Raw genomic sequence first — 27939 nt, 5'->3', positions numbered from 1 at the left:
TCGAGGAAAGTCCTTTCTATCACTCAAATTCCCTTCCAGATGTACCACCCGGTCTAAGGGAAATTGCAGAGTTAGAAGTCTTAAAACTACTGCAAAAAAGAGCCATTCAGCCAGTTACAACAGATCATTCAGAGCCCGGAATCTACTCAAGGTTCTTTTTGGTCCCCAAAAAGATGGGAGACTGGAGACCAATATTGGATCTCAGCAGACTCAACAGGTCTGTGAGGAAGACAAGATTCCGAATGGTCACACTTCAGTCAATTCTGCCCTTCTTACAGAAGGACAACTGGATGTGCTCAATAGATCTTCAGGATGCGTACTATCACATAAAAATTCACAGACACTCCAGGAGATTTCTCCGCTTTCGGCTGGGGTCCAGTCATTTCCAGTTCAGAGCCCTGCCCTTTGGCCTCACTACAGCCCCCAGACTGTTCACCAAATGCATGGCAGTGGTCACGGCTCACCTGAGATGTCAAGGATTCCAGGTGTTTCCGTATCTCGACGACTGGCTCCTTTCAGCCACCACCAGGCATCAGCTTCTTCAAGCCAGGGATTACACAATAAATCTTTGTTCACAATTGGGCATATCGATCAACTCCGAAAAATCATCCTTATTGCCCTGCCAGTCTATTACTTTCATAGGCGCAAACTTAAACACTGTTCGGATGTCAGCTACCCTTACAGATCAAAGAATCTCAGACATTCAAAGTCACGTCAGGATCATTCTAGCCAACAGGAAAGTACAGGCCAGAATGGTTCTAAAGGTGTTAGGCCTCATGGCTGCGGCCATTACCCTTCTTCCCCTGGCTCGCTTCTATATGCGCCTTCTTCAGTGGATGTTGTTCACTCAGTGGTCTTACCAACAACTTCCAATGCGTCACCAAATACTGGTGACACAGATTTGCAAGAATCATCTTGCTTGGTGGATCACTTCTCCCCAGATTCACCAAGGCAGACACTTTGTAACCCCATCCCCGGTAGCCACTGTCACTACGGATGCCTCCCTGATCGGGTGGGGGGGCATTATCAGGGCAGGATGGTTCATGGGACGTGGCAACCTTTCGAATACCACCTGCACATAAATGTCCTAGAGATGAGAGCAGTGCTTTTAACTTTGCAAGCCCTCAACGACTTTCTTCCCTTAGGGACAATTGCAGTCCACACAGACAACATGTCTGTAGTTTGGTATATCAACAAACAGGGCGGAACCAAGTCCTACCCCTTGTGTCGAGAAGCGCTCAGACTTTGGCAATGGGCGATCTCCTCTCATCGGTTTCTGGTAGCAACGCATATCCCTGGGAAAACCAACTTTTTAGCGGACAGATTGAGCAGAGCTATTCTCATGCCTCACGAGTGGTCTCTCAAACAGTCTATAGTGGAAGAGATTTTTCTGGAATGGGGTCGCCCATGTTGCGATCTTTTTGCTACTCCCCAAAACAGCAAATGCCCAGACTTCTTATCTCTCTTCCCTCTGCCAGGCCATCCCCCCAGAGACGCTCTGACCCAGGATTGGCCCCAGGGACTTCTTTATGCATTTCCTCCATTTCCTCTGATCCCTCAAGTTATCCAGAAAGCAACCGTTTTGAGAGCCAAATTGATTCTCATTGCTCCTTATTGGCCTCGACAAATTTGGTTTCCGTTCCTTCATCGTCACCTTTTGGTGCAGCCTTGGCATTTGGACCCAGTGCCAGATCTTCTGATTCACCAATCCGGTCAGCTGCACCGGTCTATCCCTTCTCTCAACCTCACAGCATGGTTGCTCCACTTCCTTCCTTAGCCAGGCTTCCTATGATCTCTAACCCTGTTAGAGACATCATAGTAGCTTCCTTAAAATCCTCTACCAGGAGGATTTATGCTAGCAAATGGAAACGTTTTTCTTTTTAGGCTAAAACCAAGAATATTGATCCCTTCGCTGCTCCAGTTCAAGCAGTCTTGGATTTCTTAGCGGAGATTTTTCACGCGGGCTCCTGTTCTTCCACAGTCAAAGTTCAGTTGGCTGCTATCTCGAACTTTCATGTCGGGCTCGCAGACCACAACATTATGTCCCACAGGCTTTGTAAAGCCTTCTTGAAAGGAATTTTCCTCCTGAAGCCCCCAGTCAGGAGTCCTCCTCCTCAATGGGATCTAAATTTAGTGCTGACATCCTTAATTCTTCCCCCCTTCGAGCCAGCTGTTTCTTGTTCCCTGAAATTTCTTTCATGGAAAACTTTATTCCTGGTTGCTATTACATCAGCTAGGAGGGTGTCTGAACTTCATGCTCTATCTGTTCGCCCCCCCTATTTAGTCTTCCACAAAGACAGAGTATCATTGAGAACTAATCCGACCTTTTTGCCTAAGGTCGCCTCAAAGACTAATTTGAATCAAGCCATTGATCTCCCTGTATTTTTTCCAAACTATACAAACAGATCGGAACAAAAATTGCATTATCTTGATGTCCACCGCCAACTCAGATATTATTTGGACAGAACAAAACAATTCAGGAAATCCGATCAACTCTTTGTTTCCTATGCTGATAATAAGAAAGGCCTTCCTGTCTCAAAAGTGACCTTGTCTAGATGGCTTTCTTCTGTCATCTCTGAAATTTATCGGCTCAGGGGAAAACAGCTGTGCTCGAAACCGAAAGCACATTCAACCAGAAGCTTAGCTACTTCTACAGCCTTTCAAGCTAGACTTCCTTTAGACACTATTTGTGCAGCAGCCACTTGGGCCACTCCGCATACTTTTGTTTCCCATTACAAATTGGATTTGGCCTCCAGGGACAGAGCCAGCTTTGGCTCTACAGTTCTCAAGAGTCTGTTCCATTGAGCCACCCAGGATAGAGGTGCTAGGGACGCGGTCCCATCAAGCAAGAATGAAGGCGAGATTGACAACTTAACATTGAGAAGTTATGTACCTACCATAACGTTCCATGTTAGTTGTCTTCTCTCGCCTTCTTTCTTGCGACCCTCCCTCCTTCCCCCAAGCCTGGACAGACCTTTCTCTACAAGGAGTTATACTTCTGAAGACCATACAGAGCTGGTCCTTCTTCCATCCTGCAGGTTTTTTTCTCTCCTTCTTTCTTCCCTTGGGAAGTTGTTATGCTAGGTGCTATTGCCCCTTTGTCATCAAACGAGATCTGGGTACTTAACGTCTTGCATCATGGGATATGGGGCTGCCTCGAGCTGGTAAAAGTGACTCTTGAGCTTAGCAAGTGCCGAGGATCGGCTCTGAACCCATCAAGCAAGAAAGAAGGTGAGAGAAGACAACTAACATGGAACGTTATGGTAGGTACATAACTTCTCATTTACCAAGACTGTGTATACGTCTTCCTGAAGGAGGTAAGGACCTCCTTAAAATTAACTTCATGTATAGGTCTACAGTTGTGGAATTGCATACATATTTGCTGACCTCATCAGATCCAAACATAGAGAAAAGCATGAGCAGAAGCTGTCTAAGGTGACATCTTTGCTTAGTCTAGCAGAAGCATTTCTGAATAAAGTGAGAATGGAAATCAAACCAAAAATAGATAAAAATCAGGCAGCAAATGAAAATGCAAAAAAAAAAAAAAAAGTAAAAATGTAAGGAAAAAGACCAGAAAACAAGTAAGGAAAAAGACCAGAAAACAAGGAAGGAAAATTGGAAAGTCCAGAAATATAGTAACAAGTATTGAGATCTTGTAGGGCAATGTCATGTTGACCAAGATTGGTTAAGGAATGGTGAATTAAAACCAAAAGATGAAAGGCTAGGTAATAATGGCACCTTAAGATCGAACTACATACACACTGGTTTATAAAGTCCATTGAAGAAGTGGGAGAAAAAGACAAATGCAGGTTCTGTAAAACAGAACTGGAAACATTTGCTGGATATGGCACAGTCATGGGTGAAGGCCTGTCTACTGAAAGGCACAATAATGTACCAAGGGTATAGCATTGGGGTTGTGCAAACACTACAAAATAGAAGTAGGTGAGAAGCACTGGAGACGTATACCACAAAGCATTATTTGACACTGATAAAGTTTATATCACAAGACCACCGATTGCCAGCAGTTCTAAACACAGATGAAGGAAAAACAGACACAGTAGCCATAGAAAAAAAGAAACAAAACTAGCATTGATCATTGAAACTGCTGCACTCATTATGGTGTCTTACATACTGAGAGAGGGAGAGTTTTAAAATACCAGCATTTAAATGCAATAACAAGAGCAATGTTGAAGAAAGATACACATGTTAAAGAAAGATACCCAGATAGTTTCAGTAGTAGAGCAACAAGATTGATAAATAATTTACAATAGTACGTAAATATGGTAGCAGTACCTGTAATCCTGTATGATCTGCAGAAGGAACCCATTCTGGACACATTGCATGTGCTGTTAAGAGCAGTCTTGACTAACATCAAAGACTAAATCAATACCAATTTCATGAACTTTAATTATGCCCTGCCTTAGGAATATGGTCCATTCCTGCTGAAGTATGTTTAGAAAAAAATAGTTACTAAGTATTTAGAAAACTTAAACTGAGAAGCACCAATGTGACCTTTACCATTGCCCCCTCAGTAGGTCTACTTTATTTGACCCATCAGTTAAAAATCTCAAAGAAAATGTGTAGAATAAGGCAAGATGTTCTCCGGTACTGGGTTTATGTTTGAAACTCTGCAGCACACTTTCTCAAGGATGCCGCACTCTTCACTTTAGCTTTGTTTTAAACATGGCCAACAGCAGAACAAGAGGACTGAAAGCAGAAAATATGGGCAAGAGAACTTTCAGAACAACCACCAGCTCAGAGGTAGGAACAATTGTCAGCAACAGGGTACCTTGTTTGTTCCTTCAAGGAGGAGGGGCAACAGTTTAATCCCTGAGACTTTGCCTAACTTTCTCACTCTGGAGGCATTCAAGGGTCATGAGGTGTATTGCAAACTGGAACTGATGGGTCAGGAGGTGTATTGCAAATGGGAATTCACAGCAGAAGTTAGTCTTATATGAACAACTCTGTCATATCACAACCATGGACAGCTTTGTAAATAAGACCATCCCACTACTGAGGTTCAGTTTCACTACAACTAAAAGTTAAAATTGCACTGCAATTGTAGTTAAATGTTTTATGCTGACAGTTCTGGCCTTCTTTTGTAAGTATGGTGCTAAGCGACCTAAGACATAGTTCTTTACTTCACTAATTTTACATTCAGTTTTCAGTGATTTGTGCAAGGTGACAGCAGTCGATACAGCCACCAAAATAAAAGAAAACTCTAATGTTGTGTTTCTGCTGAAAATGATTTTCACATACTTTATTAAGGTTTGTTAAGGTTTGTAGATGTGTAAATGTGCTGCCCAGTATACATTCTTGTTATCCAATCACATGCCAGTCCAAAGAATTTCATTGTCCCTTGGGGCATATCAAGTGGAGTTGTACTCTAATTGACAGATCTGTGCAGTACATTCTATAAAGCCTTCTGAGCAAAATGCAGTGTGTAGTGAGAACCATAGTTAGCTTAGACAGTGTCTGGTGCACATTCTCGGATCGATCCTGTGAAAGTTGAAAACATAAAAAAAAAAAAATACTGTGCTACTTTAAGGTGTCAGTTTGCTACCTTTACTGCACAGTCACCTCACACATTAAGCACCCCAGAGTTTCAGCCGTTGCCACAAATGCAATATCGGCATTTATTTATGAAGTTACAGTATCCTTACAGCTGTATAGATCAGTGCCAGTCCTACACCTGTCAGCCGCTGTCAATCATGCCTTCCTGACAGTTTGTACCAGGAACAGTCGTGCTAATTGTAGCTCTGTGTGCAGTCATGTGGGATTGCAAAGCGCAAACAGAAAACTAAATTTAGATGCTACATTTGATATTTTTGAGTACTATGCCGAGTTTACTGGACATGAGAAATTTAATTTCTAAATGTCTTCAGCCTTCTGAAAATTACTTAGAATTGCAGTTATAAAAAAAAATTATCCTGAGAGGATGTCCAGGAGATGAGAAGAAAGTTCTGATTGCCAGTTCAAGTCTACTACACTTTCTGAAATGAAACTCATGTATCACAGTGGCTGATATTCAAAGCCAGTGGAGTAAGTGTGTCAGACCAGCTACATAGTGTCATGTCAGGGTGTATGTTTAACCGTCGAAAAACATTTCCATCAAATGGCTTAATATCAAACCCTAACCATCGGACGTTCATTCAGCGAATGTTCGATTTTTCACCAGGGAAAGTAACTAGTTGCAAAAACAAAGAATACCACTGCTGTAAACGGTGCTTCTGTAACATCTAACACAAATATAAGAAAAAAGAACACAGTGACGTTCAACCTTTTATTAAAACAATAATCGGCAAAGCTTTCGGGTTTCCCCTTCCTCAGTGCTTACAAACTAAAAACATTTCATTTTATTTAAATACAAATTGTTAAAAGTCATATGGTACAGCCAACCAATAGAGCAACACAACTAATCAGCTTCAATTGATATGAATTAGTAACACTTCTGCTAGGAAACAATTGATATATACACCCACACACACACACACACACACACACACACACACACACAGACACCAAAGTACATCAAAATACATTCAATAAACATCTAAATAAAAACCTTCATCAATATTAATGCAATGTAACTTGTTGACCAACACTTCCATGTCTCACAAAGCGCAGCATTTCAAACCTAAAGCTAAACCTGGCCCTATTACGTTATCTTATAATAAAAAAACTGATACAATTTGAGAAGCTGTTGTATAAATTTAAAAGTATTGATATTGAAAATGCATATTTAAATGAATGCATAAATGAAGGTATTGTGCCTAAGGGACTGAGACTATATAAATATCCGAATAATGTCGTCCCTGGGTCTGTTTTTCATAAGAATTTAATTGAAGTGTTTAACAGATGTGGGCTTGAAGTTTTAAAATGCATAGTTGAGGAAAATGTAAGCGTAAAAAATGATGTTTTAAGTGAAATTGAAATACTAAATGACAGTATTAAGAATGATTTAATTTGTACTATACCTTCGGAGAAGGATAAATATGATAAAATCACGAAGGAAATAGATGGACAGTGTGAAGAATTCATAAATAGAAAGATTAAAAAACTTGATAGAGACCTTAAGGATTATAAGAATGATGTTTGTTACCCTCTTCCTAAAACTGGGAATAGGTTCTTGAGTTGGGGTGACAAGAGTGAGGGTCCAGTTTGGAATATGGTAAATAATAATGGTAACCAGGCTGATCACGGACGTATAGGTGATGGAGTTTCTGAGTTGGATGATGTTACTGAATATCCGCCCCCATGTAGATCTGAAAGGATCAGAAATAAGGAGGTGAATGCTAACATCAGAACACAAATTTTTGTGGAGCTTGGGAAATGGGGAGGGGGAGGTATTAAATTCTTTATGTACCCCCCCCGCCCCGACATAGATTGTGAGACCATTATGCAAGATGATTTTAATACTTTTAAATTTACTAGAAATGTTTTTTCTGTTTATAGTTTTCATAACATTAATTTGAAGAATGAGCATTTTAAGTTATTATCTAAGGGAATAAAATGTATCCCAAACAGAAGGGGTAATTTAGCAAGAACACTATTGGATATAAAATTGTTTATGAGGAAAATAAACTTTCAAGTGTTCTTCAATCAGGCAAATGTTCACACAAACACAAAATTAACAAGGAGAAGTACATTTAACCCTCTCCTTCATCCATAGACTAGAATTTTGGAAAATTTGATAGAAAATGAAGTTCGGAGAACTTATAGTAAAACAAGATTTAGGCAGAATATTCCTCCAAATGAGTTGAAGGTTTTGCATGAATTAAGGGATGATGCATCCATTAGAGTAATGAAACCTGATAAAGGTGGGGGGGTTTGTAATAATGGATACACTGATTTATGAATCTAAAATGAATGAAGTGTTAATGGATACGAGTAAATATGTGGTTGTCTCTAAGAATTAGATTAACATATCCTATAGTAGAATAGATATGGTATTGGAAGATTTATTCATGGAAGGGCTTATTGATTCTAAAACCAAAGGTTTATTAACAGTGGAAAAACAAAAGATTCCCACAATTTTTGGCATCCCCAAGTTACATAAGGATGAGAGAGATCCCCCTTTAAGGGTAATTGTATCTGCCGATGGATCCAAAACCATGCCTTTGGCAAAGTTAGTTGACATGAAACTTAAAGGTTTATGGTTAAAGAGACAAAGTATTTTAAGGGATTCATGGGACCTGTTAAGAAACCTTAAACATGAATTGGTCAAAGATAGTTTAGGCTTTTTAACCATTGATATTGTTGATTTATTTACATGTATACCCCACCATGAAGGTTTGCCTTTATTGGAAGAAATCATTTATGAAGATGGGACATTGTCAAGGGATGAATGTACCTTGATAATGCATTTAATTGAATTAGTATTACAATACAGCTACATTTATTTTAATGGTGAATTTTTTTCACCAAATAAAAGGTGTGGCTATGGATGCAGTTTTAGAGAAATAGGAGGAAAAATATATTTTTGACTCCATATATAAAAATAGTTGGAGTATGTGTAAGAGATTCTTGGATGATATATGCACTCTTTGGACTGGGTTAGAGGATGAAGTACAAGGTTTTATTGAATTTTTAAATAACAGCACGGAATCTTTTAAGTTCACTTATAATTATTCCCCTGATAAGTTACAATATCTTGATGTGGAAGTTTATAAAGAAAACAACACTTTTCACTCTAAGATATTTAGGAAAAAACACACTGCGATGCATATTTACATTTTAATAGTGCCCACCCCCCTCATTTTAAAGAAAATATTGTCAAAGGACAATTTATTAGAGCTAGTCGAATGACTTCTAATAATAAAGATTTTGCTGATGAAGTTTTATTGCTTAAGCAAATGTTTCAGGATAGAGGTTACCCCGATAGCCTATTGATGAAAATACAGAAAATACAGACTGAAGTTAAGAATGAGAGGAATGGAAGGTATAAGCCTATTCTAGGTCAAGACGATTTATTAAATAATTTTGAATGCAGCAGTGAGACAAATGGTTTCGTTAATTCCTTAATATTGGAATATAATGGTGGATCAGGATTAGTTAGATGCATTTTTAATAAAGAATGGAATACATTTACGCTTCTTACTAATCTAAATATATTAAAAAAGGAGAAAATAAAAGTGGTATACAAAAATGCAAGAAATCTGCAAGACTATTTATATAAAAATAATAAGACTAATGTGAGTAGCAATAACAAGAGACATGGTACTTTTAAATGTGGCCGATGTTCTCAGTGTAAATTTGTTATTAATAAAGAAAGTATTTTTTTAGAAAGTATAAATACTACTTTAAATAGTATGATCTGAAGTAGTTACTTCATTTGATCTGCAACCTGTGGTAGTCGGATCCGACCTCGGATCCGAACCGGCAGCTTTCCAGGCTTCAAGATCCGAGCTCCTAGCTCCTCCCCCTACCCATAATCCCTTACTACCAACCACATTACCTCAGATCGTTTTTTGCCGCGGCTAAAGACAGTTGCTTCCTACTGAAGAGCTCCTGGCTTGGTGAGATTGTTCTTTTTTCTAGTACTTAAAATCTACTTTAAATTGTGTGTGTGTTGTTTTAGCGTCAAACCCTATCAAACCCACTTAAAAAAAAAAAAACTTTTTTCCCTTAGTTTAATTTTGTCCCCCCCTTAGTGTTTGGGTGTGTGTGTGTGAGAGAATTATGGCTGAGTCTAAGGCTATATTTTCGAAGTGTACTGAGTGTGGCCACAAGCTTTCCCCATCTGATGGCCACACTCAGTGTGTTTTATGTCTGGGGGCAGCACATTTGTTGGAGGCCTGCCAGATTTGTGCGGCCTTCAACCCTCGGGCACTTAGGGACAGGAAGAACAAGCTGATCCTGGCGGGAAAACTCCCTCAGGAATCAGCTTCTTCTTCCTCTCCCAGCTGGGACCAAGCTACTCCTGTAGCCCCGGCGCCGGCTACTTCCTTAGCTGTACCCGGGACTCAACCTCCCTTATCGGGTACTAGCTTTGTGGAGTCTGGGTCTTCCTCCCACAGGGAGAAGAAGAAACATAGGGAGAGAGAGGGCCATATTTCTAAAAGGCGGGCCGAGTCTCATCCCTCGGTTCCGCCTGAAAAGATATTGAAGTCCCCTGAGAGGGTCTCCGGATCCTTGTCCTCTCGGCTCCATTCTCCTTCCTTTTCTCCGGAGCCAGAGGAGGAGGATAGGTCTCCCTCGAGGTCTTCGAGGCGGCCTTCCCGGCCTGCTTTGACTACCTCTTCGCGGCCCACTAGAAGCATCTCCGAAGCAGACATGGATTTTTACAGACCCAGATGCAGATGGAGATGCTCTTGCCTCCCCCCCCCTTTGGGAGGGAGTGCAGCCCCCAATTTTGCCCCCATCGCTCCTTCTCCGACCCGTTATCGGGTCTCGGAGTTTTCGGATCCAGGCCCTTTCAGATCCGGGGATACGTCGGCGCCGACAGGAATAGTGTCTTTGACGCCGACTATACCTTCGAGCTTGTCGGATCCTAGCTCTCGGGGCCGAGGGTTGAGCATCGGATCCGAAGGAGTGGTTGTGTCTTCGGCGCCGAATGGGGCGGAGCACACCATTACTTCGGATCCGATTGCTTCCGCTCCGACCCCGATCCTTTCCTCGGAGCCGAGGAGGTTGCTTTCTCAGGCTGGTGATAGTGAATCTCCCTCAGCTTTTGAGGTAGTGGAGAGGGTACTGTCGAGGTCATCCAGGTCCCCAACCGGGCCTTCGGATCCACCCGTGCCCCCACTGTATCAGGGTCTGTCTTCAATCATCCGTCCATCTGGACAGCCTGCCCAAAGCCTCCAGTTAGTTCCTAGGGAGGAACACCACCCGGTGGACAAGCCCTCTTGGGACAGCCCCGCCGAAGAGGTGCCTCGGAAACACCAGTGCAAAAGGAAGCACCTGGACTCCCCCGAGTCCATTACCACGGATACGGATTTGGAGGATACGGTTCCCCAAGGTCACCCCCTGAAGATGTCTCATTTGGAGACATCATGGAAATGGTGCGTATAAGAGGGGGATAGTCTGCCCAAAAGCCCTCCCTGGACGAGTCCGTATTTCTGGAGGCCTTTGAGGCAGGCCCATCTACCTCCTGGGTGTCCCCCCCAGCCGACCCCTTGGTGGACCTAATTACCACCAGGGCTTGGAAGGAGCCCGACACCGTGGAGCCTATCCCTAGACGCCCGGATAAGGTCCGCAGCCCTCCCTCTGATAGACCTTCTTGGTCCAAGGGCGCGCCCGTTGATGCTATGTTGGTGGCGGCTGCCACTAAGAAAGAACTTGCCCAAGAAAGTTCTTCGGTCCATCCACCGGACAAGGAGTCCCGGGCTTTGGACCGTATTGGGAAGCGGATGTTTGCTTCAGCAACCTTTGCCATAAGGTCGCTGAACTACATGGCACACACTATCAGGCTACAGCGTGACTTAATTAAAGAATACGCTGCAGCCCCTCCGGAGTCCATGTCGGTCCCAGACAAAAAGGTTTTTGAGACTCGAATGGCCACTCTAAAGTCCATATCAAATACATCTATGCGGCTTCTTTCCCATGCCACGGAAGGAGCCGCTAGAGCTTACGGAGCGGGAGTAGTCTTGCGACGGTACTCCTGGCTCCGCCTTTGCGACTTCACGGATCCCTTTAAGGCGTCCTTCGCGAACGCCCCTTAAATGGTTCGGCCTTATTTGGCTCATCGGTTCGCGACACGCTAGTCCAAAGTGAGAAGGATGGGAAGACGCTGTCGGCCGTCGGAGTCCGCTTCTTTAACCCCCAAAGATCCTTCTCCAGGAATCAGAGGGGGCAAAAGAAGCTGTGGTTCCGTAAATCTCAACAATCCCGTCCTGCTGCGGACAACTCATCCTCTAGAGGCAGAGGACGACAAGGTGGACGCCGGCCCAGAGGCAGAGGGGGCCCGCGTAACTTCGGGTCTAGAGAACCTTTCTCGGAGGGACCCGCGCAACAGCCCTGAGGGCTTGCCTGACTGTCCCTCTCTGGAGGCAGTCGGGGGGCGACTATCGGAGCACCTATCAAATTGGGAGTCCATTACAAACGATCAATGGGTGCTCCGGATAATATCCAGAGGTTACACGATACCGTTCTTGCAACCCCCCCAAACATCTCCCCGATATTCCACCCCATCAAAGGGAGTCCGCAACTCAAGAAATTTCGGAGTTGCTAAGAAAAAGAGCCATCCAGCCCGTCCCCCCAGATCAGTCCGGATCGGGTTATTACTCCAGGTTCTTCTTGGTGCCAAGGAAAACGGGGGACCTCAGACCCATTCTAGACCTTTCGTCCCTGAACCTGTTCATACCCAAGGAAAAGTTCCGGATGGTCACCCTCCAATCTATTCTCCCCCTTCTGCAGGAGAACGACTGGATGTGCTCGTTGGACCTCAAAGATGCGTACTACCATATACTAATGGACAGACGATCCAGGAGGTTCCTCCGCTTCTGGCTAGGAGCCAGTCATTATCAGTTCAGGGTTCTTCCATTTGGCCTAACCTCAGCCCCCAGAGTGTTTACCAAAGTCATGGCAGTGGTTGCAGCCCACCTGAGACTCCAGGGCATTCAGGTGTTCCCTTATCTGGATGACTGGCTCCTCACCACCCCCAACAAGCATCTACTGGTTACGGCGAGAGATTACGCCCTATCTCTGTTTGGTCATTTGGGCATTTCAGTGAATCTAAAGAAATCCTGCCTGTGCCCCACTCAAGCCCTAGAATTCATAGGGGCCAGGTTGGATACTCGGATCTCCAGAGTGGTTCTGACATCGGTCAGGCTAAACAGTTTGTCTCGCCAAGTCTTGGACATTCTTCAGAGCCCCGCTCCTCCAGCAGAATTAGTCCTGAGGGCGTTAGGATCTATGTCGGCAGTGATCAGCCTTTCTCTTCATGCCCGTCTGCGAATGCGAGTGTTACAATGGACTCTCCAGGTCCAGTGGTCTCTATCGGTCCATCCCTTGGACATGCCAATTTCTCTGAGCAGGGCATGCAGGGACTCCTTACTTTGGTGGTTACAGACTCAGGAACTCAAAGAAGGGAGACCCTTTGTGATTCCCCCAGTCAAAGCCACATTGACCACGGATGCTTCCTGCCTCGGGTGGGGCGGGCATTACGCAGGCAAGTCCATCCAAGGCACGTGGACTTCTCTAGAGACTGCATTGCATATCAACGTCCTAGAGATGAGAGCAGTGCTGTTGGCATTGCAAGCTCTCCATCACCTTCTACCTCTGGGGACTATTGCAATCCAGACGGACAACATGTCCATTGTCTGGTACATAAACAAACAGGGAGGGACCAGGTCTTACCCCCTGTGTCGAGAAGCCATGAGAGTGTGGGAATGGGCTATTTCCACCAACCGCTTTCTGATAGCAATGCACATTCCGGGGCGGGCCAACATATTAGCGGACAACTTAAGTCGGGTATTTCTCAGCCCTTACGAGTGGTCTCTGAATCCCTCTGTCGCGAAGCAGATATTCCTCAAATGGGGTCAACCTCGCTGTGACCTTTTCGCCTCGCCCCTAAACTCAGAATGCACCGATTACTTTGCGATAGTTCCCCCCAGAGGGGAATCCCCCAGGGACGCTCTGGTTCATGCTTGGCCGCCCGGTCTCCTTTATGCGTATCCTCCTCTTCCTCTGATGACGAAATTCATCCAGAAAGCCTGTCGGTTGGGGAGCAGAGTGATTCTGATTGCCCCATTCTGGCCTCGACAAGTCTGGTTCCCCTTTCTGCAGTCTCACAGTGTGGCCCCCCATGGATTCTGGATCCCAGACCAGACCTAATCTCGCATCCGACGAGATGCCACACTCCGAACCAGGTCAACCTCAGGCTCACAGCCTGGGACTCCCGGTATCTCGTCCCCGGTTAAGGCCATTCTGGTGGCAGCTCATAAGCCGTCCACCAGAAAGCTCTACAACAGTAAATGGAAACGTTTTTCCATCTGGACAAAGGATAAGGAATTAGATCCCTTTACGGTTCCTATTCCCACTATCCTGGACTTCCTATCCCTCCTTTTTAAGCAGGGAGCTAGTGCGTCCACCATTAAAGTCCAACTTGCAGCCATCTCTCGTTATCATGTGGGGGATGGCGTAAATTCTTTGGCGTCAGCAAAGATATGCAAAGCCTTCCTAAAAGGCGTGTTTCTCTTGAAGCCTCCCATTAAGCCGGCTATGCCTCCATGGGATCTTACCTTGGTCTTACAAGCATTAACAGGACCACCTTTCGAACCGGCGGCCTCAGTGCCTTCAAATTCTTATCTTGGAAAACGGCCTTCTTGGTTGCTATTACCTCGGCCAAGCGGGTATCAGAGTTGCAAGCTTTGTGCATTAAGTATCCATACCTTATTTTTCACAAAGATAGGGTGGCCCTCAGGACTAATCCTTCTTTTCTGCCTAAGGTAGCCACAGAGACTAACATTAGTCAATCTATTAACCTCCCTGTTTTCTTTCCTAGTTTCCAAAACAAAGGTGAATACATATTGCACAAGTTGGATGTGCACAGACAACTACTTTTTACTTCCATAAGACTAAAGATTTCTGCAAGTCAGACCAGTTGTTTGTTTCTTATGCTAAATCAGCCATGGGCAAACCAATTTCTAAGGTGACAGTAGCAAATTGGATCTCTCAGTATATCAGCCAAGCATACATTTCAGCTGGGAAGCCAGCTCCGGTTGTCGTTCGGGCACATTCTACTAGATCTGTGGCTACCTCAACAGCTTTTTGGTCTAGAGTTCCAGTAGACGATATCTGTTCAGCAGCTACCTGGTCTTCTTCCCATATGTTCATTTCTCATTACAAGCTGGACATGATCTCCAGAAGTAGGGCTTCCTTTGGCTCATGGTGCTTGAATATCCTTCCGTAGGGACCACCCAGGGCCTTTAGGTAAGCTGGGGACTCTGTCCCACAGGTTGCAGATCAAATGAAGTAACTACTTCAGATAAAGAAGTTATGTACTCACCATAACGTTCCATCTAAGTAGATACTTCATTTGTCTGCAACCGACCCCCCCCCTGCCATCCCCCAAACCTCGGAAAGGTATTGTCCTTTGGAGAATTTCTTCTCCGTCTTTAGCTTATAGGGCAAAATAACAGATCTGAGGTAATGTGGTTGGTAGTAAGGGATTATGGGTAGGGGGGAGGAGCTAGGAGCTCGGATCTTGAAACTTGGAAAGCTGCCGGTTCGGATCCGAGGTCGGATCCGACTACCACAGGTTGCAGACAAATGAAGTATCTACTCAGATGGAACGTTATGGTGAGTATATAACTTCTTTTTTTATAATAATTGTGAGACTAGTGGCCTAGTATACTTAACACTATGTCAAGTCTGTCAGGTTTTCTATATAGGAAAGACAGAGAGAAAGCTTAAAAGGAGAATCTATGAACATATGTATGATATACAGGCTAAGAAGGACAGTAATGCTTTGTATAAACATTCATTGGAATGTTTTGGAGCATACTACAGATTTTTTGTGCTGGAAAAAATTAGTATGGATAAAAGAGGGGGCATGTAGGAAGAAACCATCGAATACAAAGAATTGTGGTGGCAATTGACCTTGGAATCCAACAGGAAACCAGGTTTAAATGAACATGTTTCTCTTGCCCCACTTTTAAAATTGAGAGCAGCTAAATTATAAGTACTGTATTTTTTCTCTCCTTTATTTTGCACATAGCACTTTATTTATTCATTAGGGCAGGGGATATGTGTTTTATAAAAGACATGTTTTTAAGTATCATTTTATTATATTTTCAATTGTGCCTTGAAGTTGGATCCTTTACAAGCAGTTTTATACTATTTGATCTGTTTTTAAAGGGTTGTGTTAATTTATTATTCTGTGGATTTTAGAAGTTAGATTGAAAACATTTGCCTGATTTTTACTGGTTGATTAATTTGTGCTGTCATTTGTTTTTGGATATTTAAAACGATGATTTGTGTCTCAGCCCACATCTGGTGAAGTTGTGTAAACGAAAACGGAATTTCAATTTCGTTAATGCTTTTTTATTTTAATTTAATAAATGCTAGTCTGCTACATTAATCCTCTCCAGGGCTTTATTGTTTCACTCAAAGAGGCTGTTTTTGGTTATAGCATTTCAAACCTTCCCAGGTGGGTGGATTTGCCCCCCATATCCCCCTAACTATATATACCAACTCTGAGACCACATTACAATGAAGAAAAGAGCAGACGGATAAGTGTTGGCCAACTAGTTACTTTCCTGTTCCCTGAAATGAATATTCGCTGAATGAACATTCAGCGGTTAGGGTTTGATGTTTACCTCTTCGCTAGAAATGTTATTTGACATTTATGAAGCCCACTTTGTAATTGTTATGTGAAAGAATGGGCATGTAATGCAATGTGCAGCCAGAGATAGCTCATGAAATAAAACTGATGGTTAAAAAATGTCAGATCTGTAACATATCACAAAAATAACTCCCAAAAGATTCAGTGTTGCCTCACAAAAATCCTTACAGACCAGCCTGCACCAGAGGCATTGAAGGATAAAGCCCTGACTCATGTCCAGGTGATCAAAGTTCAAATAGCAGAGCAGATCAGATGCTTGATGGGATGGGCAGGGAGGAAAGGTGTACCCATCCTATGTGGGGAGGGGGTGTACTTTTATGAGCATATGCATGCAACTGGATTTCTTTAGTGGAGAGGGGTATGATAACTGCACATTGCCTCTACGGGTGGGTGGAGCAATTCCTGCTGATAACAGGCCCTTGTGGAAGTATGGCGCAGTTTATTGCTGATGCTCACTGTATACTCATCCTTGGGCAGTTACTGGCAGGCATTGTGATGGTAGGTTTTAACAAAAATCCCAGACCACACCTGATAGCTTCCTAAATAATGGCCCCTCTCAGCTGAGCCTCACCTCTGGCGATGGGATAATGAATGGATTGATTAGCAGTGAGGGGCTGATGATCAGAAATCAGTGGGGTCAAAAATGGGTAAAAATGAATATTTATATAAACCGTGGAGTAAAGTTGCTTCTGATTTATTTCAAAGTAAAGAAAGTCACTGTCTAACAGTGACTGTATAGAAGATTATGTTTTAGGTATAATGTTTGCAAACTGAAACTATGTCAATGCATTTATATAAATATATGATTGTCTATGGCATAAGTGATAATTCAGTAAAGATGTTGTAAGACATCATATAAGGAATAATCACATTTTAACTGTTTTGTGCTATACATTCTGCTGTGATGTGTCTACGTATGCACATACTGAATGTCCTCAAGTGGTACACTGAAATCAATGTTTTCTCAACATGATGTCCTTGATATACTTCTTACAAGTAATTGTCCATAGTTTGCAAGTTATGAATTTAAACTTTTTCCCAAAATTGGAATGTAAATCCATCATTTCTTCACCAAGATCCCTTCAGACTAGTCAGAATGGTCAAGTTGAGAGAGTTTTCCAAACAGTGAAAAACATTATGAAAAAAGTGAGCTGGCAGAAAAACTGTCTTCTTAAAGCAGAAACACTCCATTATAAACCATGGAACTTTCTTCTTCGTGATTGTTGATGGGAAGGAGAATGAGAACAAAGCTACCAGTAACTTCTTTTGTACTTCAGTCAGAGAATGTTCCAGATGCCCAACTTGCATGGCTAGAAACTCAAAAGAAGCAGAAATACTTGTACAGCAGATGTGCTCAGTCATTACTTAAGAAACCGTAAAGAAAGAATCCAAAAAACAAACACCTAGAACAACAGGAAGCTGCAGTAATAGGGTCATGCAGACACCAAGGTCATATGTTGACAAGGTAATCACAGGCTACAGTGTCCACTTCAAGTAACCCCTGTATATACCTACCCACTTACCACACTCGATGAAGCTATTAAGCATGGGTAATCATAAAACATCAACAAAAGAGAATATCTCCAAGTTGGTGCTAACCTCAGTCCCTTTAGGCCCTTAATGTTGGGAAATAATCTCCTTTTTGATACTTAGTTGCACTGCCTGTTAATACAGATCTCAGCAGGCTAAAACCAAGTAAATGCAGAAGAGCTAAGGAAGTAATCTACAATTAATTAATTCCAGGCAATAACAAGATAAGACTGAGGCTTCCATTTCTCAAATAATCTTGCTTTATTTATTTTAGATAAGTGATTTCATCTGAAGACTTCATCAGATCAGATTTGCCTTAGTTCTTTGCCTTCAGATCAGATCTGCCTTAGCTCTTTACCTTCCGTCTCTGCATTCTGCATAGTTTCTCCAGCAGTGTTTTTATGACCACGTGTCTCTTCCACAAGAATGAACAGATCAACTTGAATTTCCATTGCAGTAAAGGTAATTAAAACTTTGATGAAAAAAAAGTATTAACTTTTTATGGGGAAAAGAGCTCTCTTCATTCAGAGGACTGTGAAAGCTCCATGTGCAGTATTATTTTTTTTTAATAACCAGGTATTTTGATAAAAAGTGCAACTCAGACAATTACTGGTCAATGTGTGTACTCACAATTCTTTTTCACTCTCTGGAATGGATATTTTTGCCCCCCACCCAAAAAAAAAAAATGTTTCTTTCAGCAGGCTTGTTGTGTTTCCAGTGTTAAGCTGTATATCAGCAGTCTATCTGAATTTTAAAACCCTGAGCAGTAAATGGGTTTTATCATGTAGTCATGGGTTTGAATCTATGTCATCACTTGAGTTTTCTGTAACTCTGTCCAAGTCACTTAAGCAGAGTTTGTTCCTAGCCTACTCTTGAAAGCAGGTATTTGTGTTTAGTGGGCTTACATTATAAACAAATGAAGTATGCAGTTCATTTACTCAGTTAACAAATGATGTTAAGTTGTCAATCTCGCCTTCTTTCTTGCTGGATGGGTTCGGAGCCGATCCTCGGCTCCGACTCGGCCACTCTAAAAGCTCGAGAGCTAGTTCCACTGGCTCGAGGCTCCCCTATATCCCACAATGCTAGGCGGTAACTCCTCAGATCTCATTTGCCGCCACAGCGATCGAGGTGTGTTCCTACCGGCTCAGGTTAGTTTTTTGGTAAGGAACTAGTTTCTTAGCCTTTTTTCCCCCTTTAAAGTTAGTTTTTCTTATAAATAGTTAGTGTTAAATTAGTTTATCCCATTCCCGTTAACTTTCCACCCCCTTTTTTCCACAAAATCTCAAAAATTTTCCCTCGGGCCCTAGGCCCAGTCCCTCCCTTCCTATAGTGAGGGACTGTGTTTTATAGGGAATTTTATTTCTAAATACTATAATTTGTTTAAATTAGTGTTAATTTAACCCTAAGTGTAATCGGTGTGTGTGTGTGTGCTTGTGTGTTACACTGTCCCTTAGATATGTCTAAGGAATCAAAGGTCTCAGGCTTTAAGAAGTGTGACTCGTGCTGTCAGAAGATGTCTCTGACAGATGGTCACACTTCTTGTGTGTACTGCCTGGGACCTTTGCACCTACAGGACTCATGTGCTGTTTGCCATGGCTTCAGCCCTATAGTCCTGCAGGAGCAAAAAAATAAACTTATTTTATGGGGCTTACTTAAGCCTGAGGGTCCCTCGACTCAGTCATCGGGGAAACCCTCAAAGCCTTCTAGACCTTCGGCTCCAGCCTCTGAGCCGTCTTCTGGAGGCCGTAAAGCTATTCGAACATCGGCTCCAGCCGGAGCCGATGAAACTCGAATACAAGCCCCTACGGTGTCCTCGGCTCCGGCCGGAGCCGAGGAAGACATTACTCTGTCAGATCCGATTTTATTATCGGAACCGACATCTAGAAAGAGGTCCCGATCTCCATCTCTCGGCTCCATTCATTCGGCTCCAGCATCACCCTTGCTGTCTGAACGGAGCCATAGATCCCACTCTTCTAGGTCTTCCAGGTTATCGGACCATGAACTTCAGAGAGTAGTGAGTCGACTTCTTAAGTCCGAGGCATTAGCCCAGATGCTTCAAAGTCTGACTCAACAGTCGAGACCTACTCCTACCACTCAAACTATTCCTCCTCTGACTCTTTTGAGTTCGGAGCCGGGGCAGCTCGGACCCAAGACTGTGGTGGCATCGGAACCGATACCTTTGTCTTCGGTTCCGTCGTCGGCTCCGATGTCTTCTTTGGAAGAATCTCGGCACCGGACTTCCCTCGTCGGCTCCGAGAGGGCGAGTGGCATCGGACCCTTGTCCGACCCCGCTGTCCCTCTCGGTGCTTCGGCGCTGGTGAGTTCGGCTCCGACATCGGCCTCGGAGCCATCACTGTCGGTGTCGGGGGAGGTTTTCAGTTTTTCGGAACGGAGACCTCCGGCTCTGCCTGACAGGGGTGCCTTTGAGGTAATGAGGAGTGTGTTAGAACCAGGTTCTACTCCACAGTCGGTTCTTTCTGCCCCTCCCCCTATGGTGCCTCCGGTGATTTCGACTCACTCTCTCATCCCCGACCGTAGAGAGCCAGCTCCTCAAGTTTCCCCTGTGGGGATCTCCTCCTCTTCCGAGGCCTCTCCTGACCCTGTAGGAGAGCCCCCTAGGAAGAGGCAGTGTAAGAGGAAGCACATTGACTCCCCTGAGTCTGTCACCTCTGACACTGATTTAGAGGATTCTGAAGGTTCCCCCTCTGAAGATGTCTCCTTTGCAGACATCCTTGAAATCTTAAAACAGAGGGGGAAATTGGCCAGCCCTCAACCCTTCAGAGGATGAATCAGTGTACCTTGAGGCGTTTGGCTCTCGCCCTTCCACCTCCTGGGTGTCCCCTCCCTTTGACCCCCTTATGCAAGTGGTGGCAAAGAAGGCTTGGGCGGCTCCTGATTCAGTGGAACCCACCCCCAGGAGACCATCTAAGTTCATCACGGCCCCCAAGGATAAAGAATTTCTGACCAAAGGCGTCTCTGTTGATGCTATGGTGGTGGCTGCGGCTACCAAGAAGGAGTTAGCTGATCCTTCGGTGCCTGTTCATCCTCCTAACAAGGAGTCAGGGTCAATGGACAGGTACGGGAAGCAGATGTTCTCGTCAGCGACCTTTACTATGAGATCGCTGAATTACCTGTGTCATTTTACTCGACTTCAGACGGACTTACTCAAGGAAGCGAGTGAAATGTTGAAGGACCCAACAGCTGTGGGTTTTCAGGATAGGATGAACTCTCAGCTGGCTACCCTTAATTCTATAACCAACTCCTCCATGCGCCTCCTTTCATATGCGGCGGATGGAGTAAGAGCGGCAGGTACAGGTGTAGCCTTGCGTAGGCACGCCTGGATGAGGCTTTGTAACTTTGCGGACCCTTTTAAGGCGTCCTTCACTAATTCCCCCTTTGATGGATCATCCCTTTTTGGTCCTCAAGTGAAGGAAACCCTGACTAGGTGCGAGACTGATGGAAAAACTCTTTCTGCCGTCGGAGTCCATTTTTCTACTCCTTCTAGACCTTACCCCAAAGGTCAGATGGGGGGAAAGATGTGGTTCCGTAAACAATCTCAAGGAGACTTGCCTGACACACAGAGTCGATTCCCCTCTAGAGGCAGAGGGGGGAACAACAATGGTAGACGCCATCAGAGAGGCAGAGGGGGCCCGCAGAATCAGGGAAGTCGAGAATCCTTTTCCGACAAGCCCTTTCAGCATCCCTGAGGTGTTGCCCGACTGTCCACCTTCGGAGGCAGTCGGGGGAAGGTTGTCACTGTACCCAAAAGCCTGGCTATCCCTAACTCAAGACAAGTGGGTACAGTCTATCATTTCCGAAGGCTACAGAATCCCTTTCCTTTTCATTCCGAAGCTGTCCAAAAAATCCCTTCCAGACGTTCCACCCAGTCAAAGGGAGCAAGCAGCATTAGAAATTTCAAAGCTGCTCGCAAAAAGAGCCATTCAACCAGTGCCAGCAGACCAAGTAGGATCCTGAACCTACTCCAAATTCTTTTTGGTTCCAAAGAAAACAGGGGACTGGAGACCCATTTTGGATCTCAGCAACTTGAACAAGTTCATCAAGAAAACAAAGTTCCGGATGGTCACGCTGCAGTCCATTCTTCCCCTTTTGGGGCGGGACAGCTGGATGTGCTCTATAGATCTCCAGGATGCGTACTATCACATCAAGATGAATCAACGCTCCAGGAGGTTTCTCCGCTTCAGGCTGGGAACCAGTCATTTTCAATTCAGAGCCCTGCCCTTTGGTCTCACTACAGCCCCCCGAGTGTTTACCAAATGCATGGCAGTGGTAGCCTCTCATCTGAGACGTCAAGGATTCCAGGTGTTTCCTTATTTAGACGACTGGCTCCTTACAGCCCCTACCAAGCATCTTTTACTCCTCGCCAGAGACTACACCTTTCGCACATGTCAGGCACTAGGCATTTCAATAAACTACGAAAAGTCTGTCTTGTTGCCTTGTCATGTTATTACTTTCATAGGCGCAAATCCAGACACAGTCAAGATGTCAGCCAGACTCACAGAGCAGAGGATAGCAGACATACACAAACAGGTCTTTCTTCTTTTGCAGAACAACAAAGTCAAAGCCAGACAGATCCTGAAAGTCTTGGGGATTATGGCGGCGGCCATCCCTCTTCTACCATTAGCTCGCTTCCACATGAGGATTTTGCAATGGATGCTCTTCACACAATGGTCTTACCAAAGCCTCCCAATGTCCCATCCTATTCGGATAACTCAATCGTGCAAGAGTCATCTCTCTTGGTGGATCACATCTCCTCAGCTCCTCCTAGGGAGACCTTGTGTCCCTCCCCCTCTGGCTGCTACAGTGACTACGGATGCCTCCCTGATCGGGTGGGGGGGCATTTCCAGGGCAGGACAGTCCAGGGCATGTGGCAACCATTCGAGTGCCACTTGCACATAAACGTCCTAGAGATGAGAGCAGTGCTTCTAGCGTTGCAAGCCCTACAAGACTCTCTTCCCAAGGGAACTATAGCAATCCAAACAGACAACATGTCTGTAGTGTGGTACATCAACAAACAAGGCGGAACCAGGTCTTACCCCCTATGTCGAGAGGCATTCAGACTATGGCAATGGGCTATTTCTTCTCAGCGATTTCTGTTGGCAACGCACATCCCTGGGAAGTCCAGTGTGATTGCAGACAAATTGAGCAGAGCTATTCTCATGCCTCACGAGTGGTCTCTGAACAATTCAGTGTTGGAGAAAGTTTTTCGAAAGTGGGGCAGGCCTTGCTGCGACCTTTTCGCTACTCCCCAAAACAGCAAGTGTGATGATTTTTTCACCCTCTTTCCCCAACCAGGCCATCCCAGCAGAGACGCTCTAGTACACGTTTGGCCCCGGGGACTTCTGTATGCCTTTCCTCCCTTCCCACTGATATCCCAGCTGATACAGAAAGCCATCACTCAGGAAGCTTCTATGATCCTCATTGCCCCTTACTGGCCTCGACAAATTTGGTTCCCCTTTCTCCACCGTTATCTGTTGGAACAACCTTGGCATCTGGACCCAGTTCCAGACCTCTTGACCCATCAGTCGGGTCAGTTGCACCACTCCCTTCCCTCTCTGAACCTCACAGCTTGGTTCCTCCAATTCCGACCTTAGCCAAGCTTCCTTTGATATCTCACTCAGTTAGAGATATCTTGATTGCCTCTCATAAATCTTCCACTCGGAAGATTTATCATAGCAAGTGGAAACGTGCTTCTATTCAAACAGTTCTAGACTTTCTAGCCGAACTTTTCCATGCAGGTTCGTCCCCATCTACCATTAGAGTTCAATTGGCTGCAATTTCAAACTTTCATGCTGGAGTCTCAGAGTCCTCTATCATGTCTCACAAACTCTGCAAGGCCTTTTTGAAGGGAGTCTTTCTACTCAAACCACCCATCAGAGATCCTCCTCCTCTATGGGATCTCAATTTGGTTCTGGCATCCTTAATTCTTCCCCCCTTTGAACCTGCGGCTTCATGTTCTATAAAATTACGTTCGTGGAAGACACTCTTTTTAGTAGCTATCACCTCAGCTAGAAGAGTCTCTTAACTTCATGCTCTGTGTAGTCGACCCCCTTATTTAGTATTTCATAAAGACAGGGTGTCCTTGCGTACTAACCCGTCTTTTTTGCCCAAAGTAGCTTCATTGGCAAATTTGAATCAAACCATTGAGCTTCCTGTTTTCTTCCCAAATTATTCTAATAGGTCAGAACAAAAGTTACACTGTTTAGATATTCATCGTCAACTTAGGTACTATTTAGACAGGACCAAACAATTCAGGAAATCTGACCAACTGTTTGTTTCTTATGCAGAAGGTAGAATGGGCCTTCCAGTCTCTAAAGTCTCTCTCTCTCTAGATGGCTTACTTCGTTGATTACCCTAGTGTATGAGATAAGACATCAACGGTTGCCATCCAAACCCAGGGCTCATTCAACTAGAGCTTTAGCCACGTCTGTAGCTTTCCAAGATAGGCTGCCTATTGATTCGATTTGTTCTGCAGCTACTTGGGCTTCTCCCCATACCTTCATTTCTCATTATAAGTTGGACTTAGCCTCTAGAGACCGAGCCAACTTTGGTTCCACTGTACTCAAGAGTCTGTTCCGATAGGCCACCCGGGACAAGGTGCTAGGGACGCGGTCCCATCCAGCAAGAATGAAGGCGAGATTGACAACTTAACATTTAGAAGTTATGTACCTACCTTAACGTTCCATGTTAGTTGTCTTCTTCTCGCCTTCTTTCTTGCGTCCCACCCTCCTTCCCCCTAGCCAGGACAGACCTAGAAGAGTTTTCTTCTTTGTTCCTTATGGAATTTTATTGCTGGCTTTAGCTTTCAAACGAGATCTGAGGAGTTACCGCCTAGCATTGTGGGATATAGGGGAGCCTCAAGCCGGTGGAACTAGCTCTCGAGATTTTAGAGTGGCCGAGTCGGAGCCGAGGATCGGCTCCGAACCCATCCAGCAAGAAAGAAGGCGTGAAGAAGACAACTAACATGGAACGTTATGGTAGGTACATAACTTCTAAATTTCTTCTCTTCCTACTCCTCTCAACATGATGTTGCCTAGGGATGATTAAGCCATCTGCAACCAGTTTACTGATTTCCACAGTCCTTATTTCTCCACAGTCTTTAGACATGAAGTTTTAACCTATTCTAGGAGGTGTTCCTTTGGTTTTCTGTGTTATTGAAAATGAAAATTATACATTGTTGGCAACGAAGTGAGTAAGATTCCTGAGAACATGTGGATAGCAGTACTGTAAAAAAGTATGATACTGGCACAGTTTGCTATCCTCAACAGTCTTTGTGGATCAATAAGGATTAGTCTTCATTTCTGTTACTGATAGACAAGCAAGCTTATATTGCATTCATTTTTCCAAAGAGACTGCTATATAGTTCGAATAGGCTAATTTAACGACAGCATGTTATTCTCTTTCCTTCTGCAGAGTTAATGTGGGATGTGGACCTGCAGAAGAACGGGTATTGCTTACAGGACTGCATGCAGTTGCAGATATTTATTGCGAAAACTGCAAAACCACACTTGGCTGGAAATATGTAAGTATTTGCATATTTTTTCTTCTTGGAAAGGTCAGTTTCTTTAAAGTCTTTTTTTTCCGTTGTAATGTTGTTATGCTTCTTGGTGTACATGTAAAAGAGTGTGGCTTCTTGTTATACCCTGTTTAATGGGAAGCTGGACAATGAATGACTGCTCTAAAGGCAGTAACTTTGCTTTTGTGGTCAAAGAAACCTATTGGAAGAAGCACTGTATAACTTGTTTTTACCTTGTCAGCAGTAGCAGTAGCCTTTCCATTTCAAATATTCAGTCTTAACTTATATTAATTTATTATTTTGTAACCATGTCACAACCTGCAAGATATGACTGCCTTTTTAGTGGGGGCCTAGAACCTTTCATCAGCTTAAGCAGCTTCCTCAGAGGTCTGGTCATGTGGAAGCTGTAGAATTGAAGCCCAGTTAAAATCCAGATCAATAGGAGATGTTTTGTTTCTAGTTCATTGCCTCAACTCAGTGTGCTCTGCTGTCGACCTGTGATAGGCTTCTTGCCTGCTTCACAGCTAAGCTCCATACCCGACTCTTTACTCTCTTGGTGATTGTAACGTAGTATCTCAGTTCTGGGAGCAAAATCCTGCAAGTCTGCAGCATCCCTGCCACCTCCCAGGTTTTGTCAGGCTGTGACAGTTCACACAGTTCAGTATCTTGCCTAACTTCCATTAGGCAACAGATTGTATGTGTCTTTGGGAACTGAGCTCCAAAGCTGACATGCTTGCCCACCGCTAGTGTTTACAGATTATCTGTGATTCTCAGGAGCTCGGAGATATGCCTGTCATGGTGACGGCTGCAGGTTTAATGTATCTTAGTTTGCAGAGCTGTCCCACAGATAAAAAACCCATTATCTACACCTCCATACCCTTACATCTCCAAGTATACTAAGTCAGGGATTGCATAACAGAAGATGAAAGCAAATGCTGCTTGCCACCTAGAGGTGGGCAGGCCTGGGATTTTTGAGAAGAGCCAAGCCAAAGGGTCAGGTTTGGCTCTTGGACCCCTTTAGTAGTTGAGCTGGAACAGAGAGTGAAGTTGAGTTTGGCATATACTATATGACAAAAACAGTTACAAAAATTAATACCTTATTATTGTTACTGAAGGAAAAAAATCAGATATGAGCTGGACAGTCCTCCAAAGCCCCATGTGTATGGTTACAACTACAAAGAAAATTGCATAATCTCATACATTAGTTTGAGAAAATATGTACTACAATAGGTAAGACAAAAGTGTAAGTGCACTAAGTGCTGTACAGCTTTGAAAACAGTAACACACTTACAGCATTCACATAAATAGCAGCCACCACAGAGTGTAAATGCTTTCTTCAGTGTTCCAAAAAGAAAGAAGGAAGCATTTAACAGTGTTTAAAGCTTCTGGAACTTCCACTGCTCTTCTGTGGTGTCAGCTGACTGATGTTAATTCTCTAGCATGAAACTAGAACTTAACAGTAGTGAATAGTACTTAAAAGTTTGTTATGCACCTTTCTGATGTCAGGAAAGTACTTGCCAAGACTCTTTTCATCAGTTTTGGAGCATAATCATAGTGTTCCATATCCTGCATCCAGTATAATAACCGTGATTAGTAATCAGACAATGCGGTGGGAGTGACAGATGCATTTAAGGTGGAGGTGGGATTACATCAAGGATCAGCTCTGAGCCCTTTCTTATTTGCAATGGTAATGGACAAGTTGACAGACGAGATCAGACAGGAGTCCCCGTGGACTATGATGTTTGCAGATGACATTGTGATCTGTAGTGAGAGTAGGGAACAGGTGGAGGAGGCCCTGGAGCAGTGGAGATATGCTCTAGAGAGAAGAGGAATGAAGGTCAGCAGGACTAAGACAGAATATTTGTGTGTGAATGAGAGGGAGGATAGAGGAATGGTGAGGATGCAGGGAGTAGAGGTGGCGAAGGTGGATGAGTTTAAGTACTTGGGATCAACAGTTCAGAGTAATGGTGAGTGTGGAAGAGAGGTGAAGAGGAGAATACAGGCAGGATGGAGTGGGTGGAGAAGAGTGTCAGGAGTGATTTGTGACAGACGAGTACCAGTAAGAGTGAAAGGGAAGGTCTACAAGAGGGTAGCGAGACCAGCTATGTTATATGGGTTGGAGACAGTGGCATTGACAAAAAGGCAGGAGTCAGAGCTTGACGTGGCAGAGTTGAAGATGTTAAGATTTGCACTGGGTGTTACAAGGATGGACAGGATTAGGAATAAGTATATTAGAGGGTCAGCCCAGGTTGGAAGGTTTGGAGACAAAGCCAGAGAGGCATGATTACGTTGGTTTGGACATGTGCTAAGGAGGGATGCAGAGTATATTGGGAAAAAGATGCTAAGGATGAAGCTGCCAGGTAACAGGAAAAGAGGAAGGCCTAAGATAAAGTTTATGGATGTGGTGAGAGAGGACATGCAGATGGTTGGTGTGACAGAGCAAGATGCAGAGGACAGGAAGAAATGGAAACAGTTGATCTGCTATGGCGACCCCTAACAGGAGCAGCTGAAAGAAGAAGAAGAAGTAATCAGACAATGCATGCACAGTTGTGCACAGCAGAGCTATAGGCTGTATAGGGACATAAAT

The 27939-nt window shown here is 44.0% G+C and overlaps 1 protein-coding gene across 2 annotated transcripts in view; it reads left to right on the top strand.

Annotated features, from left to right (window-relative positions):
• Window positions 1–27939, top strand: part of YPEL2 (yippee like 2) — a 955069-nt gene that overhangs the window by 780001 nt on the left and 147129 nt on the right. For both annotated transcript variants that reach the window (XM_044054270.1, XM_044054271.1), the window contains one exon: window positions 25250–25358. In XM_044054270.1, the coding sequence (XP_043910205.1) occupies window positions 25250–25358 (109 nt within the window). The remainder of the gene's footprint in view (window positions 1–25249; window positions 25359–27939) is intronic.

The sequence above is a fragment of the Protopterus annectens genome, chromosome 13.part0 (assembly GCF_019279795.1).
Source record: "Protopterus annectens isolate FY-2018-M chromosome 13.part0, PAN1.0, whole genome shotgun sequence".
In the NCBI taxonomy this organism is placed as follows: Eukaryota; Metazoa; Chordata; order Ceratodontiformes; family Protopteridae; genus Protopterus; species Protopterus annectens.
This window is presented reverse-complemented; position numbering and strand designations above follow the sequence as displayed.